Source organism: Danio rerio, chromosome 4 (genome assembly GCF_049306965.1).
Source record: "Danio rerio strain Tuebingen ecotype United States chromosome 4, GRCz12tu, whole genome shotgun sequence".
Taxonomy (NCBI): Eukaryota; Metazoa; Chordata; class Actinopteri; order Cypriniformes; family Danionidae; genus Danio; species Danio rerio.
In genome coordinates this window covers 29,875,741-29,893,427 of record NC_133179.1, presented here as the reverse complement: position 1 = coordinate 29,893,427, position 17,687 = coordinate 29,875,741, and the positions used below count along the sequence as shown (strand labels likewise).

At 36.3% G+C, this 17,687-nt stretch overlaps 1 protein-coding gene across 8 annotated transcripts in view; it reads left to right on the top strand.

Annotated features, from left to right (window-relative positions):
* Positions 1–17,687, top strand: part of gramd4a (GRAM domain containing 4a) — a 116,114-nt gene that overhangs the window by 57,770 nt on the left and 40,657 nt on the right. Inside the window, exon 1 of one of the 8 annotated variants that reach the window (XM_073947242.1) lies at positions 8,844–9,266. The exons of 6 other annotated variants lie outside the window; for them this stretch is intronic. In XM_073947242.1, coding sequence (XP_073803343.1) covers positions 9,212–9,266 — 55 coding nt within the window. In that variant the 5' untranslated portion in view covers positions 8,844–9,211. Of the gene's footprint in view, positions 1–8,843; positions 9,267–17,687 lie in introns of those variants that run through there. One more of the 8 variants, XM_009300459.5, reaches the window with a different exon arrangement.

Here is a 17,687-nt window from a genome sequence, read left to right as displayed (position 1 = left end):
TGTCTGTTAAGTGGCAAGACTTTTGTCTTAGCAAAGTCAGATCTTATTATTATGTTATGTTATCTTATTATTATTATGACAGATAGATGTCATATTGGTAACGTCCACACAACATCAAGTTGTAACATGATTAGACGTTGATATTTGGTTGATTTCAGGTTGTTTTTTGCTTAGATATTGGACATTGACGTTGACCTGACGTTGGGTTCTGATGTCAACACCATTTTCATTTTCAAACCAACTGGATTATTGGAAGATAGGTGTTGCTAACAAAATGAAGGATGAAAGAAGGGCAGAAACCCTGATAATCCCATCCTAAAGCCATTCCTTATGACCAGAAGTGAACAACAAATAATTTTGTCAGAAATGATGAGGAAGCTTCCCACAATAGAAAGTCAACAAAGAGGGTTGAATTGTTTTCCCCCAGTATGTGTGGCTTTCGATTTATGATGCACTGTATTCTGTGTCTATATTGTGTTTTTCATTTATTAGATGTACGTATTCAGTCATTTTACTTGTCAAGTTTAGTTTTTTGTCATGTCATTGTCGTTGACCAAATGAACAGTGGTCTGTTGCAGTGTCATAGATCTGTGTCTGCTAGGGTTAAGTAATGAGATTAAGAGATAAAAAGTTCATTGACTTCTTTCTGGCAGCACACACAAAACACCCACAATCCTGATTCAACTGAAAAAAAAATGTATCATCTTTCCACATTAAACTTTATTAAAAATTAACCCTATTTCAGTTTACAAAAATGTACAGAAGCTTATTTTTCAATTTTTTCAATTTTTTTTTTTTGGGGACACATAGAAAGTCCAACCCTGATTAAGGCTTGGTATTTGAAGAATACCAGTCACAATATTCTCAGCATATGTGTGGGAATGACTGTTACATAACAGCAAAGACGCATCACAGCGGAGGATTCCTTGTCTTGCATTATTTACTCTCAATCTCCCAGCTTAACACCAGACTGCTCTGAAAATAGCTGTTCTCTTTTAGTGCTATCTATTTCCCTTGATTTCAGTCTCTTATTTCTTTCCACCACTACAGAAATACACCAAGTTTTGTAAGGTTTGCATTTTGATAAGGCAAGCGAAATTTAAACTCACATCTCAAACCAAAATGTGTCTTAAAGAAACAATATGTAAAATATTTCCAATGACATATTCAAAAACCCCTAGTAAAGTGTTATATAATTAGGTTACTTATGTATTTACGTTATCCCAAATGTTTTAAAGAATGTTTAAATCCACTTAAGATGGATTAGAGTAATAATGTTATTACAGTTTGAAGGAACTTCAGTTGTTTACCATGAGAAATAAACAATTTTAACTAGTGAGTCAGTGAGTGTGCTGTGAGGCCACACAAATAATAAACCCTCGATTTTCTATTTGATTTGAAAGAAAACATGGGAACACCAAAGACGCTTTTACATTTTGTGTTTTAATGGACTGCATAGGGTAGGCCTACTTGTAATATGCAGTCTTATTAGTCGCTTTTGTGCGTATTCTCTGAATGCTCCTATTGTTTTCTGTTTACTTTAGTTTTTTTTTACATTCAGAAAGTATATCTCTTTGAGCAGGTAAAATGAAAGGTATAGTTCTTGCATTATAAGCAAAAAAAAAAAAAAAACTTCTTTCTGAAGTAAAATGAATTGAATCAATGATAATCTTAACTGAACCTTGTTGTGAACCACTGTTGGTTCACACCCATATAATTATTACTGAGCACAGGGGTGTGAAACTCAGTTCCTGGAGGGCTGCAGAGTTTCTGGTGCACTCACATTAGGTTCAGTTGCCTTGAACCGTGCCAAAGCACATTTGTCCCCCTCCTGTCTCACCCAACGGCCCGCATTCACATTACATTCGGGTCTGGGCATGCTTACATCATCGATGATGCACTGTTCAGTTTAAGAAGCACTCTCAATCAGCACAGTAGAGATTTCTTTAGTCATATTGTTTTAGTGGTTTGATATGCTGTGTCATGCAGTCAAATATTTAGCTGAACAGTTCAGCCACTTTTGAAGCTCATAAATAATCGTAAAGTCCTCTTTCTGCAGGAATTATGAGGTTTGCTGAAGGTGCAGCTGTGGTGCAGTGAGAGGTTTGCGTCTTTAATAATCGTCAACAGTTTGTGTTCATTGAACAGTAAGAATGATTAATAAATCTACATGAAACAGTCCCTTAAAAGTCACATCTCGTCTTTGGTTTCGGACTGAGCCTAAGTGAACCGCGCTCTGGCACACCTCTTCCCGGCCAAGTGAACTGTGCCTGAGCTGAATTCAGAGCACTCACACTTCTCAAACGATCCAGAAAACGGGCCTGGGCATGGTTCGGATAGCATAGTGTAAATAGCCACTTCATGGCTAGTTGTTTTAGTAATGCACATATTCAATGCAAAAAAAAAAAAAAAAAAAACAATCTGATACCAAAAACTGAAAGCTTTTACTTACTTAAATATACTTTTAAATGTTACACAGCATTCAACCTTTTAACATGGTGTTACATTGTAAACATTTGTTTAGTGAAATTGGTTGAAAAATATTTGAATATATTTTTTGTTGTTGGTTTGGTGACAAGCAAACAAAGCTATTCGAGTTTCTGTAAGTCCAAAGAAGCTGCCCTAAAGTGACTTCTTTGGACCCATTTTATATTAGGCGACCCTACTAAAAATACAATGTACCTTATGTGTTGATAATGTATTGCAGAACACTTCTGGTGTTCTCGAGGTGGGATACCAATAGGGTTAAGAACAGGTTTGGTGGTATGGGAAATTTTAAGAGTGGGTTAGGGTGTAAGGGATAGTCAGCAGTGTAATTCTAAATGTGATTTCATAAATTAATTACACATGTAATTACATGCATGTATTTAATCAAGTATCCCATGTAAAAACACTGTAACAAATTAGTAATATTAGTTTAATCGCATATTAGTTAAGGCCACTTAATATAAAGTGGGACCACTAACTATCATACTTGGAAAACTGTCACATCCCTAAAAAGTACAGATAACAGTATTGGTACTGGAATCTGTATCGAAGAGTACCAAGAAAATAATATTGGTAGTTGTACTTGTCTTTAGAAAATGCATTCCTTGTTTATTTTGGAAGCGTACAAATATTTTTTTTTTTCAAAAACTCCTGTGTGTTTAAGCATCATTGGTCGCTTGTCATATTTGTCTCTCTCATTGTGGCCTTTACTCATAATTAGTATGACAGTGGAGCCTCTGGCAGAAACTGTGACAGTCTGTAACATATCAACTGAAGATCGGGACAGAATTAGGCCAGCGAGTAGGCCAACATTGATCCAGAGCTTTTTGCACAAGGGGTAGATTGACAGAAGAGAATAAAACAGCAGGCAAAGAAAACGAGGAGTAAAAGGTACGGACACAAAAGCAACTTTCGTTTCCTTTTAAATTAACTAGTCTTGGTGTCATCCCTTCCTTCCAAGAATCACCCCACACATTGTAGTGATAAATGCCACCAGGAGCCTGGTGGCTCAAATGTCCTCAACCTGCTGGGGTTTGCTGCTATTTATAGAAACAACGTGCCAATGCCATTTCCCTCAGTAGTCCTCTAATTTTGTTCCTCCCAAACCGAGAGGCTGTGTCTTATTTATTACTCCCCCGCACCCTCTCCTTCTCGTTCTTTCAGGCAGGTTACTATGCGACAGTAGCTTTCAGTTAGAGCTTTATTGTTGCTCTGAAAGGAGGCTGCTGACTCAGAGAGAGAGAAAGCTTATGTTTCCTCTCAGAGGACTGAGAAGTTCACTGCTGTGAAAGACAGCAAACATCACAGTACAACAATATGCAAGCCACATTTCAACCCCGAGCTCATTAAGAACTCTGAAATATTGCTATGAGTAATTAAATATTGGGGATACTGGCATAATAGTTCATTCAAGCTTTTGTTAGCTTCATAATTGTACCTATTAACTTTATAATAATAGTCTCAACTTTAATCATGAATAGTGTGTCAATCTTAAGTAGTAAGCCATTAAAAAAAACCTTCCATGACTTCCTAGAGCATACTCCTTAATACCACAACCATAAAGGCCTGGATATTTCTTCATTTCCTTGAATGAATACAATGTCCCATAAGGTCTAGAAGTACTTCAATATCAGACCTAAGGCTTCAACCAATACCAAGCCATCAATACCAAGAAAAGTACCAGAGCCTATAAGGTTTATACCTACATTATGCGTAAGTCAGACAGACACCCAAACTACTAAACATGATAGTTAGTAAGTACTGTGCATTTTATGCATGGGTAAGTGCCAATAGAGGGAATTTGACCAGGACGTCTGGGTTTTCACAAGAAGTACCATGGAATTTTTGACCACAGAGAGTAAGAACTTCTGAGTTTATCGTCTCATCTAAATGATCCAAACAGACCATGAGCATCCCCAGATGGCCTCAATAACACCAAACAGCAACCTAATTTTTCAATGTGATCTCCAATACAGGTACTAACCAGACTCAGCCCTGCATAGCTTCAATGAGCTACCTGTCTTGGGCTGTAGGGTGATATGGCTGTGGCTCTTGATTCCCTACAATTCCCCACACTAATAACTGCCACTGATTTAGGTTAAAATCAATAACAGGCTATTTAAGACCCAGACCTATACCAGACATCCCAAGACTCACTCTAATCCTAGACTCTCAAACTCCACACTTATTGTAGATCAATACTTGTCACCATGAAAGCAAGGCTGAGAATTGAACCAAGAGCTAGCAATAATTTGATTTTTGCAGCATTTATTTGAAACACAATGAGACTCTAGCCTACCTTTTCTTAGGCATAATGAAATTCATGTGAATTTTGCTAATGGTTAAGATTGAGTACCTGCTGACCTGTGGTTGAGGTAATTATAGGTAACTTTTGTTCAGCAGAAATAGACTGTGATTCTGTATAATATATATATATATATATATATATATATATATATATATATATATATATATATATATATATATATATATATATATATATATATACATATATATATATATATGTATGTGACTGAGGCTTAGTCTTGATGACAAGATTGTAGCCAAAAAATGAACATTTTTAAAAAATTTCCACATTTACACATCATTTTCAAAACAATCTTTTTGAATGCAATCAATAATTCTGTATTACGCCAGGCTAGTTGGCTAGGTTCTAATGTGTATGTAGAAAACAACACTTTACTGATAAAGGGTCAAATACTTGAACAACAACAACACTGTCACATATTCTGCCATTGAAGTGTGTTTGTTTGCACTTGCCTTGAATCTACTACTCCTTAAACACATACTATGCATGCTCATGACATTGTTTTAAACACTGCTACCGTAGATCTGACTTTCAGATTTGTGTGTTTTCTATCACAAAAATGCTGTTGTTGCGCAAACAAACAAGCATAAAAAAATGCATAAAAAAGTCTAGTTTTTGGCTGAAAATATTTTTGTGTAAGCAGTCCCTGGGACTCAGACCAAGAAAGATGTGTTTTTGTTGTCTTAACACTAAGACCCACATTTTTCACACACACACACACACACACACACACACACACACACACACACACACACACACACACACACACACACACACACACACACACACACACACACACACACACAAAATAAATAAATAAATAAACAAATAAATAAATAAAACAAAGCAGTGGTCATCCTATGTTACCTAAGAAGCTTGATGATTGATATTTTAATTAGTGTGTGGTTAAAAGAAATACCACCAAATTATCTTACTTTGATGACTTGAAATATGAATTTCCTGTGTACCCAGAGACAGATAAGACACTCAGAAACTTTACAAACAGGATGTTGAGGGAATAAAAGAGAATATTTTGGCTGTATATGTCTGTTCTTTTTCTTTGCCATTCTAAATCTAGGCAAGATTGGGGTTATGTAAATCATCTGATTGCCAAACTGATGCTCTCAATGCAAGGGCTAATACCTAATGGTGCAACTTTTATATTTATAAATTGCCATTACAAGTAGTGGCTGATATTAAAGGGGACCTATAATGCCTTGATTTTAACAAGATGTAAAATAAGTCTCTGTGCATGTGAACTTTCAGTTTAAAACACCCCACAAAAAATGTTTTTATAAGTTTTTGAAACTGATCCAAACTGTACCATTTTGATGACTGTCGCTTTAAATTCAAATAAGACTGTGGTTCCAGTCTTCTTTTCAAAGGAGGGTGGAGCTACAGACACCAAAGCAGCAGATTCAAAACAGTCCTAACTTGTGAATAACTTAAAATATTGTACGAAATGTCTCAGAAGAAGGTCATCTATTGTAACTATGGTGTTCATTTACACATACTAAAACTCCAAATTATAATGCCTCTTAGCCATTGGCATTATCTTTGACAGGTAAGGTTATAAAAAATTGTAATGGTGGATGGCTGCTTCTCATTCTGTATAAAGTAAGTATAAACACTGCTTTAACCTTCTGGGTTGAGTGATTGGAGTGACCCACAGTGCATGCCCTGGGCGTAGCCGTGCATTTATACTTCTGCCCGCTCTTTGTGTTTCTCTACAATAACACTTTCAAAAGGCTAGCTGGCAGTAGGTTTTTATGTTCCTCTGTGTCAAGTTTCTATGTGGGTGTTTTGAACAATTAGCTCAAACTCGCTCATTTTGAGGCGGGAACCGGCAGGTAAACACAAAACAACAGTTTCCGTTTGTAGCTCCATCATGAGACTCCACAATTGTAAACACTTGCTCCAATGGGTTCAAACAGCTCTTGATCCTGCCCACTTTTGTCAGCACTACCAAGCCGATTAATCACAGACCTTGTGCTAAACATTGTTGCAACGTGTAGTAACATTTTTTGAGAGGTCAGTTTCGGCGACAGCCATAGCGAGGGCTATGTGATCACGCGCAGGCTGTGCCGTAGCATATGCATGCACTTGACACAGAAGTATAAGGGATCACTCACACCGAATGCGCATTTACGTTCCAAAAACGCTAACATCTTTTTTGGACAACAAAAGAAGCACTGTGCGCTTTTTTTATGTTGCTAGGCAATGACTAAATCAGCTCGGAATTGTGAGAGTAGGGGTGTGAACCTACACTGGTCTCACTTTTCAGTTCGGTTACAATTATTATGCCATCCATACATAATTAATTATATTTTTTCTTCACAACACAATATTTTTTTTATTAAAATCTATAAATATATTAATGTTTATATATTATTTGAAATACAATGTTGTCCTTTAATACGAGCAGTAAGATTTATGTACAGTACCTTTAATTTGACCTGCTCAAAGAAAACACTCTTTTTGAATGTATCAAACTAAACTCCAATACATGCACAGAACAACATTTATAGCAAATAAAGTAATATAAATATTATCTCACTTGCTTTTTGAGCGATGTCAAACGAGGTCTTACATCCCTATGATTGGTCATTGTCTTCACCCGCTCAACAGAAAGGGGTGCGATTGGCTTCAGAAATGAAAGTGCTGTTCACTGTTCACAGTCGCCGTTATGCAAATAATGCGCTGTTATCACAGGTATCCACAATAGACACAGTGGAGAAATCTCGCAACTCAGGCATGCTAGTGTCTGGATCCACAAGTATCGCTTTAATAGCCAAGAGGAAAGGAAAAGTTACCTCACAAACACGCCAGCGGGTCAAATGTCCAAAGTAAAAGGCAGATACAGCATTTCTCCCTAGTTGTGAAATAGCGGCTTGTGTGCTGTACCTTCTTCAGTGTCAATGACAGACTTTTTCAGCAAACTCATAAGCAGTTGAACTGTGCATAATTATCTACCTTTTAAGTAGTAGGAGCGTTTTATTTACTCGCCCTTGCCTCTTTCGCCATAGTATTCTACTGCAACACCGCGCATACTGTAGGAGAAAAATGACGTTAGTTCGTAATAACCTGTTATGATTATTATTGAACCGATATCAAATTGTCCCATCTGCATTACGGTGCACCTAAGAAACAATTAATTTTGACACTCCTATGTGCGAGTGTTGCTGTTGATATTTATATAATTGTAATATTTAATAATATTGTGATATTTAAGATTTGTAAAGTCATACAGCTCTGAATAACTCAGAACAGCAACCACAAGTCCCTCCTCCAGCTTCAAAAGTCTCTGTTGTTCTCTTGACAACACAAACACTGCAGACACCTCAACGAAAACCCTGCCTCTGCTTTCATTTGATTGGAGAATGAAAAAGACACAACTGGCGTAACATGCCTTTTCCGCTCAGAGTTTACTTTTTTTCAACTGCAAGCGCCAAACGCACAAATGCAAGGCGCAGCAGGCGTTTAAAACGCATGTGCAGCACGCAAAACACTTGCAGTCCTTAGTAAACCATTCAAAAAAGGCACCTCTCAATGCAAAAAGTGCATTCAGTGTGATCGGACCCTAAATCAGCCTTCAGGGCTGCCTATGCTAATGATTGAGAGATTATCACTGATGAATGGGACTTTCCCCTTTTGATAACATGTACAAAGATAGAATGCCAATGTAAGTGTTTCCCCTGACTATTTTTATGAAGTGCAATTTTTAAATACTAGAATTACAAAATTTTTATCTTTAGAGGCTGGATATACTCACATAGTGTTGCCAAAAAACTGTGTTTAAACCTCTTATATAAGTGATTTTTGCATGATAGGTCCTCTTTAATAAAGATATATCAAAGCTCTTAAGCATGCAATTCATGAATAGTGTAATATTCTAATGGATCCATTCTCAACAACCACCTGCTTATTGACGTCACTGAACTTGCTTAATTACATGACCAAGTTGAGTTTGTTAACAATTCTGTGTTATCTTTGTTTTGTTATATGGCTCTGTTTCAAACAACTTGCTGCTCAGTGTTGTGGAAAAGACCTTACAGAATGTGAACAAAGTGCCAGAATGGGCCAATGGCTTTCCCTGGTGAATGGACCTTTTGTTTCTACTCAATCAGTAGTTTTCCACTTGGTGCTTAATCCACCAGCAGGGTTCAGATTCAGTTTGTTAAGATGCATTTTATGATTGTTGTCATAATGTTTTGCATTTCTAATCTACTGGTTGCCAGCTTCTAGTTCGTTCATTCCCTGCCATTTGGGCAGTGTCTTGGTGTACCAAGTAGCAAAGGTGAATTTCAAGAAACTCGAAGTCAACTATGCTTGAACTTTAGAGGCTGTTTATTTTACTCGGATTGAATATGAAGTCTTGATGGCGATGCATCAGACATGGAGTTCTTCTTCGATGGTGACACAGATGACCTCAAAGTCAACCTCAGCCTCAGTAAGTAGTGGTAAATTAGGCAAGTTTTTGATTCCTATCCTATATTGCAGAAAGTATTGATTTAAAAGAATAGTTCACACTTGTGTTGTATTCAGCAGTACACTTGTGCTCGCAAAGTATTGTGATTTTTTTTTTTTAAAAGAATATGGTTGCTCATTTAATTGGTACCACTGGGTACTACTTAAAAAAAACAAAAAAACAATTCAATTTAATATTTAAGAGCAGTTTTTGTTGAGATACATCAACAACATATAGACACTGACACATGATACAACATGACATGATGTAGACATGATAACAAAAACACATAAAAAACAGATATAAATAATAGAACCGATTAGTCAAATGATTACACTGTACTACATACTTGTGATTTTTTATTGAATCATCTATGCCTCATTTCCACTAAGCAGTACAGTACAGGTCTGGGTTTCCAGATAACGATGTATCTTGGCACTTAAGCGTTCTGTATGTGCAAAGTTGCTATAGTTTGTTGCTCCTTTGGTCATTGTATAACCCAAAAATTGCCATCTTATGTGTATTATCAATCAATATAAAGCCTTTACATGCAGACTGGAACACAAAACGGACATAAAAGGGGGGCTATTTAACACTATTAATTGTTAAATCCCCCGGTCCACTACTACTGACGTTTCTAACAACACTATTCAAAGCCCCAATATACGAAATTCACAGAAATCAGCAATGCAGCTGAGTTGTAATTGCAATGTATGTTGCCAGATTGAGGTAAAAACTGCTTAGAGATTTGAATATTTCATCAATTGCATGAGCTGATGAGCTTAATACAAGATCTGGCAATTTGACAAACATGGACAAAAGTGTTTTTTTTGTTAGACTGGGCCATACAAAAATGTACAGCTACTGAAAAATGCAAAGACTTCTTCCTTTTGTCTTTGACAGAAGAAAGGAATTTATCTCTTTATTTCTACAGCACTAAGTATGTAAATTGTGTTAAAGCAGCATTACAGGAATGAACAGAAAATTTATCAAACGTGATAAGATTATTTCAGATTATGGAACGTTTACAGTATATCAGTCTGGTAGTATATTGGTGGTAGAATGCTGCTGTGTTTCTAGTCAGATTCAATTCACTTTAATATGATAGTCACTGCTGAAGGACGATCCACTGAAAAGCAACTCTATCAAGCATGCATGGGAAAAAGAGTGACAGCAGCTATGTTTCCTTCTAAAAAAACAAATAAATTTTATGTGCAAAACTGGAATTTCACATAAAAGACAAATAACAAATACAACAAATAAAGCATAATTTCTATCCAATGAGAAAAAAATCATCACTTCCTGATTAACTGGCGACAAATATCAACAGTAAAAATGGAATTTGCTGCGATAGGAGAAGCTGCGGCCATCTTTTCCTTATTTAATAAAGGACTTGTGCCTCAGAAGACAATGCCGACATGCGGTAAACGTGCGGTGACGTTTTAAGGCATGAGACGCGGAGCACAGACACTCAAAGATGTTTTACAGTGTTCTCTGCCTGCCGGTTTGTCCATTCACACACATTTTCATCACATGATATCACTTATAACAAAATCACATGACTATTTTAATGCACATACTGGAATTTGTTTGGTAAAAGTTTTACCATTGTAGTATATGTACATATTTTCTTATCAAATAAAAAGTTTATGCGCATAGGTTTTTATTATTTTTAACTTTATTTTGAAAATTGATGTGCATCTTGGTATTTCCATCAACCGTTTCTTATGCATCATATATGTGATGGCATTAATTTTATTTGTGTTGATTGTTTTTCTGTGATGTGGGCCATGTGAATGTTTATGTGATTGTGTGGTGAAGCCAAAGATAAATTTCCTCTCGTGAACAATAATGAAAGTAAAGTAAAGACTAAAGATGTCCAAACTGCGCAAAAAAAATAGGTGGATGGAAACGTAGCTAGGGACCAGGCTCAGTAAGAGGACCAGCTCTCCCCTGGCTGAACGGATTTCATAGATTTGTGTTACCAATTTTAAATTTGTTGTGGCTTTATCTTCAGTTGCATTATACTGTCCAGTTGCATCCACACATACTGTAAAATGTTGGCAGACAATTTTGATGGTGTGTAAAATAGGGCTGGGCGCTACAGTATATTGGTGTAAATGTGAAAACTGGTATTATTTATTCCAGGAATGAACATATGGATTTTGCAATACTGTGGATATCATCACAAATTCATACATTTAAATGTGACATTTATTAGTGGTGCATTGAATGTAAAGTAAAAATAACAACATATGAAGAGTTTGGTTCCATTACTCTATGGGCTCTATCATACACCTGGCGCAATAAGGTGCAAGACGTGTTTGCCCCCACGTATTGCTATTTTCAGACCAGCGCAACTCCAATTTTCCCGTTTTGCTCCATGTTGTTTAAATAGCAAATCCATTTACCCCGGTTTGTGGACTCACAGGTGTTTCGTTCTAGAAAAGAGATGTTAAGGCACATTGTTAGCGCGTTGCTATTTTGAGGAACTAAAATAGACTGTGCAAAAGACCAGCTGAAACCTGTCTAAAGTCCAGTGCAGGGCGCGATAGTTGTGTGCGTTAAATGTTCACACATTGCTTAATACACACAGGATGTACGGCAATATGCAAATATTTTTACAAGTTAAAAAGAGTTAAAGGATTAAAATATTACAAAAATTGTTATTTTCTACATAAATATAAAAACCACTGCTTTCATGCCTTTTTCATCTCGGGGGCTTTTTTCAGTTTATTCACGACAACTTGATTCTGTATAATGTTATTATTATAAGAAGTATTATTAATTATACACATATTTATATTTGTTTTACTAAAAACAAGCTTAGATTTGTCCACTTGTCAGGTTTTGGACCGTATGGGGCATAGGATGTGTGTTTGGGTACCATTCAGATTTTTGACCACTTTATTTATTTTTGATCACACTTTATGTTGCTATTGCTCATTTATCTGTTTGCTGCAAATTAGAACTGAATTTAGAAATAGTTTTGAAACATATCTTTGCGCTTATTAAACTAAATTAGGTATGTAGGCTAATGGATGTCTTCAGTGGATGCAGTGCATACAACACTGTTTCCTTATCCACAAAAGAGAGAAAGAGAGAAAAAGAGGAGAAAGTAAATAGGCTGAATTCAGGAGGCTCATTCTTTATCCTCACGCTGCAGAAGGTCTTTTTAGCTGTTTTCTCGCTAGTGAACAGTTCAGTTTTTTCACTTACAAAGTCCGCCATGTAAATAGCAAATGCGCCATGGCATGACGCAACTGACTCTTAAAAGGAATGTGAGATGAGACTCTGATTCATTTAATGCATGTTATGCTCAAAACACACATAACTCATCAAAAAAAATAAGCACAAGCCTGTTAGACCATGCGCCGCGGCGCAAACCATATTTTTCAAAAGTGGATTCGGAAACGCCCTTAATGCTTTTGCACCCTGCGCTTTACACTTTGAGCCTAGATTGATCAAATAGAGCCATTAAAGTCAGTTTGGATTACTATTAGTAAAACTGTGTCTTCTTTATCAAATAGCAATATAAAAACCACTATTTTCTCTTTCAAACTTTCGCATAGCATATTTAGATTATAATTACATTAAAAAGTCAAATCCACATTTAGATTTTCAAATATATATTCTAAAAACAATAATTTGTTTTGCCCAAAATGCAATAAATCCATAACACTTTTTTTCTATAACATAACCAATCCATAACAACCTTTAGACAAAGAAGCTTGGCAGAATGTATTTAATTTATTACACTTCTCTGTGATATTGATAATGCATATACTATTATTGTGATAGCGATCATTTTTCGATATATTTTGCAGCCCTAAATTGTGCTTTGTTACTATGAAACATCGTCTCAGCTTTCTGTCAAATTGTATTTATTTATATATATTTCAGATATCATCTGGACAGTGGAAAAGATTCTAATATGATTTTTAGCTTATATATTCCACCTCTAGTGTAAAACAGGTCATGCCCAGAGCTATAGTCCCATAATGCAATGCACAGTGATAATATGACCAGAACAGCAAACCAGGCCACTGGTCAATGCTGATTACACAAGCACAGACCAAATGAGTAGGTAATCGAGAACGTTAGTAGAAGGCTATTTGTTACCCAGTCTTTTTTTAGCTGTTAGCTTTGTTGTGAGTGTTTCCCAAGCTGGGGTCATTCATTCTCCTGTGCTCTTAATAGGTTTACGTGAATCACTGCCCTGCTTAGTAAGAGCACATGTACAGTAAGCTTCCTAAGATCAACAACCTACAGTAGAAGTGACCGCTCATGACCTTTGCTTCAGGTTATGTTTGTGAGGGTGGCCAGATTGAAGCTGATTCTTTTGGGTGCTTATGATATGTATGATTCCGATTAAAATAGAACTGTTAAATACTATGGTATTGCACAACTGTCTTGAATACTCACTTCTGATTGGTCAGTCGTAGGGATGTAACGGTATCAGAATTTCACGGTACTGTAATACCTCGGTATGAATGTCACGGTACGGTATTTATTGAATCATTTACAGGAAAAAACAAAACTTATGAAAATACTCCAAAAAAGTGCCAAAAGTGTCAATGACATACAAATTAGCCATCTATCTGTAAGCTTTGAAACAGGAACTTCAATTTTAATAACAAAAAATTATTAAACCATGTAAAAACAATAAAGTTTCAATTTAGTATTGTTGAAAACTCATCACATTCAACATTTAATCACACTCAGCCCATCTACACAGATGAGAGCTCTGCTAGTCGGACTTCTCATCAAGCATCTCCCGCTGGATCTAATCTCACTATATTTATTAAACGGGATATTTCATTTATCTTGTTGTCTTTATCTAACGACATATTCCCTGACTTTGGTCATTGGAATCTATTACTTGTTCTCAGATAAAGTGTTTTGGCTGAGTGCAAAGATAAGTTAATGATTAATGTAACCACGTACATTCTGTATATTGACTGATCGCTTGCCTTTATTTCCTATAATGTATAAACTTATTGTATGTTATACTTTTAAAATGGCCATTATCGATTATTAAAACTGATATTCAGCAAAAGAGAGGCTGTGTTTCGTATTTTCACTGAAATTGAAAGGAGGCAGTTGTTATCGGCTCCGTTTTGTTATAAATATCCACACAGTGAAGATGACGCTCATCTTATGCAGCACGACGCCTCAACATGTCTGTTGTCTAAGTTGCTAATATTAAAATGAAAATAGGCAGTTCCTTAAATCATGTTTACATTTTATTGTTGATAAAGTGAAACAACGAAGCCAGGGTGATGTGAATGAAGTTATAAAGTACACTGTTCCCTTTGAAGATTTACCCGTGTCCTCGGTATAGTCTGCTTTTCCATATCAAACTGAGAAGAAGAGACTGCAGCCTTGATCAAACTTGCGAAGTCTGAACTTACAAGGAGAGGATGCAGGACTGAACTGTGCGTGTTAGGCTACTTAATATTCAGGAAAAGCCCCAATCAGAGAGGCGAACGTCTGCAGCCCCGCCTCCGTTTTCAGGTGTCTCAGTTTTCCATTATCCACACTGAGACATTATCCACACATTTCGAAACGCTCCGTTTTCGGCGCTCGAGAGCTCTTTTCATCCCCGCTTCTAGCAGCACACTCCATTTCCGCATTACTGGATCTGTAGCGACAACAGACCGCAAGGGATGATGGTCAAGCATGGGCTGATGGGTATTGTAGTTTTTGCTACCTCCCGTTCGCTTCATTCGCCTAAGCAAATTTTCTCAGAAGACCTATAGTTTTACCGAGTCATGCGACTTCGGTAATATCGAAAAAAAATAATATTGCGGTATGACGGTATTTACAATACCGTAACATCCCTAGTCAGTCGCAACATTCCAAGGTGTGTTATTTCTAGTTAACAACCGTTTAATGATACAGGCTCATCCAGGAACTGCCGTAATATATGAAAAACATGTAGGTTAGTATATGCTCCATTCAACCGGTTTCTTTTCTGTCAGTTTTGCATTTTTTACTGTTTGGCAACATCCTGTGATCCAGTAATGAGCAGATTAGGGTATACTTCATCCAACTGTTATTTTTTTATGTCAGCTTTTGTATTTAATTAATGAATTATTAAACAATTGTGATTTAGAACAATGTTTTATGTCTAAATGTGACAAATATAAAAACCTATGGTCATGAGCTTTAGATCATGACCGAAAGGACAAGATCTCGGATACAAGCGGCCAAAAAGAGTTTCCTTCGAAGGGTGGCAGGGCGCACTCTTTTGGATAGGGTAAGGAGCTCTGACACCCTGGAGGAGCTTGGAGTAGAGTCGCTGCTTCTCCACATCAAGAGAAGTCAGCTGAGGTGGCTCGGACATCTGTTTCGGATGCCTCCTGGACGCCTACCTAGGGAGGTGTTCCAGGCATGTCCCACCGGGAGGCGGCCTCGGGAAAAACCCAGGACACGCTGGAGGGACTATGTCTCTCGGCTGGCCTGGGAACGCCTCGGGATTCCACCGGAGAAGCTGGAGGAAGTGTCTGGGGATAGGGAAGTCTGGGGTTCTCTCCTAAGACTGCTGCCCCCACGACCCAGCCCCGGAAAAGCGGCAGAAGATGAATGAATGAATGGATGAATGTTTTATGTCTAAATGTGATGTTTTGTGACAAATGGCTGCGTAATGAGCAGAACAACAGACATTCAGGACAATTTTTTTGAAAGAATAGAGCCGTTCAAAACAGGTTTCAGACATTTCTCTGCAATAACAATCCCCTGGGTGTACTTTATCCCTAATTTACCTTGCCAGCAGATTATTTCTTAACTATATTGAAATCATAAATCTGAATAGATGCAGTATTACATGTTGTCATAATAGACTTTTCCTGTCTACAATCTTCATGGTTCTTGATCAGAATAAGCTGTAAATCAGATTTTATGCTAATATTCAGAGATAATATATGGGATTCAAGCTAGGACCTTCTTGATCCAGCAAAACATAGTGTGGATGGTTACATGCAAACTTGGCACTGTTATTGGTAACACTTTATAATAACTGCATGCTATAAATCAGGTGTTAAGCATTAGCAAATTGTTATTTTATCATTTATTAAGCATTAACCTGTAGTGACGAATCACAATTAATCGAATGTAGAATAAAAAATTGTGTGTGTGTAATATGTAATTATTATGTGACTGTAATATTCAAGATAGGCAGTGGCGCAGTAGGTAGTGCTGTCGCCTCACAGCAAGAAGGTCGCTGGGTCACTGGTTCGAACCTCTGTGTGGAGTTTGCATTTTCTCCCTGCCTTTGCGTGGATTTCCTCCGGGTGTTCCGGTTTCCCCCACTGTCCAAAAACATGCGGTACAGGTGAATTGGGTTGGCTAAATTGTCCATAGTGTATGAGTTTGTGTGTGGACGTGGTTCATTCCGCTGTGGCGACCCCGTTTAATAAAGGGACTAAGCCGACAAGAAAATTAATGAATAAGTGAATGAATGTAATACTCAAACATACATAAAAATAGAACTATACAAAACAATTTGTGGATATGGATATATATATATATATATATATATATATATATATATATATATATATATATATATATATATATATATATATATATATATATATAATTATATATAAATTTGGTACTAAAAATAATATATAAAGTTGTACTTAAACTATAGAACACCACCCATTGTTCTCTTATGACAGTTTTAAAAAAAAATTCTTGATCTACTTCAAATGTTGACTATGGTATATAATGTGGCTAAATAATGTGAATAACTGTATTATCATACCCTAGTTAACAATGAATTAACTTGTGTAATTAACTAACTTTATCTAAGTTTAAATGCAAGTTTATGCATATAATAGAGACACATATAGTTTCTTGGTGTGTTAATAAATGTGCATTCTCAACACATATTCCTACTGTAATGCATTATTAATTCAAGTACTTATTAAACATTTACTAGTTGTCAGTTAACATTTTTTGAGCTCATCTAAAGTGAGGACTATTTATGTTTCATAAAAATTCTTGAAGCGTTTTTTTATAAAGCTATCTTCGAAACAGAGAGGAAACAAAACAAAAAATACAGAATATAAAAATATATTTATTTTAAGATGTAAACATGAATGTACAACTATAAATTTAATATGAGACTTATCGTTAAGTGTTACCATATTATTATTTGATTTCATTTAAATAACTTGTGTTTATTTGCTTGATTTGATTGCAATTGCTGTGTTCTAGTTTTCTCTTTATTGTGCAGCTCAGTTTATTGTCTGGTGAGAAATTGAAAGACCTTTATGAGAATTGGATTATTTGAGATCTTGTTTTGCTAACGGCTAACAGTGTGTACTTAACAAGAATTTTAGTTATGTGAGCAGCTTAGTATATCTAATTTGTTGCCACGTGTAATTATGTTTT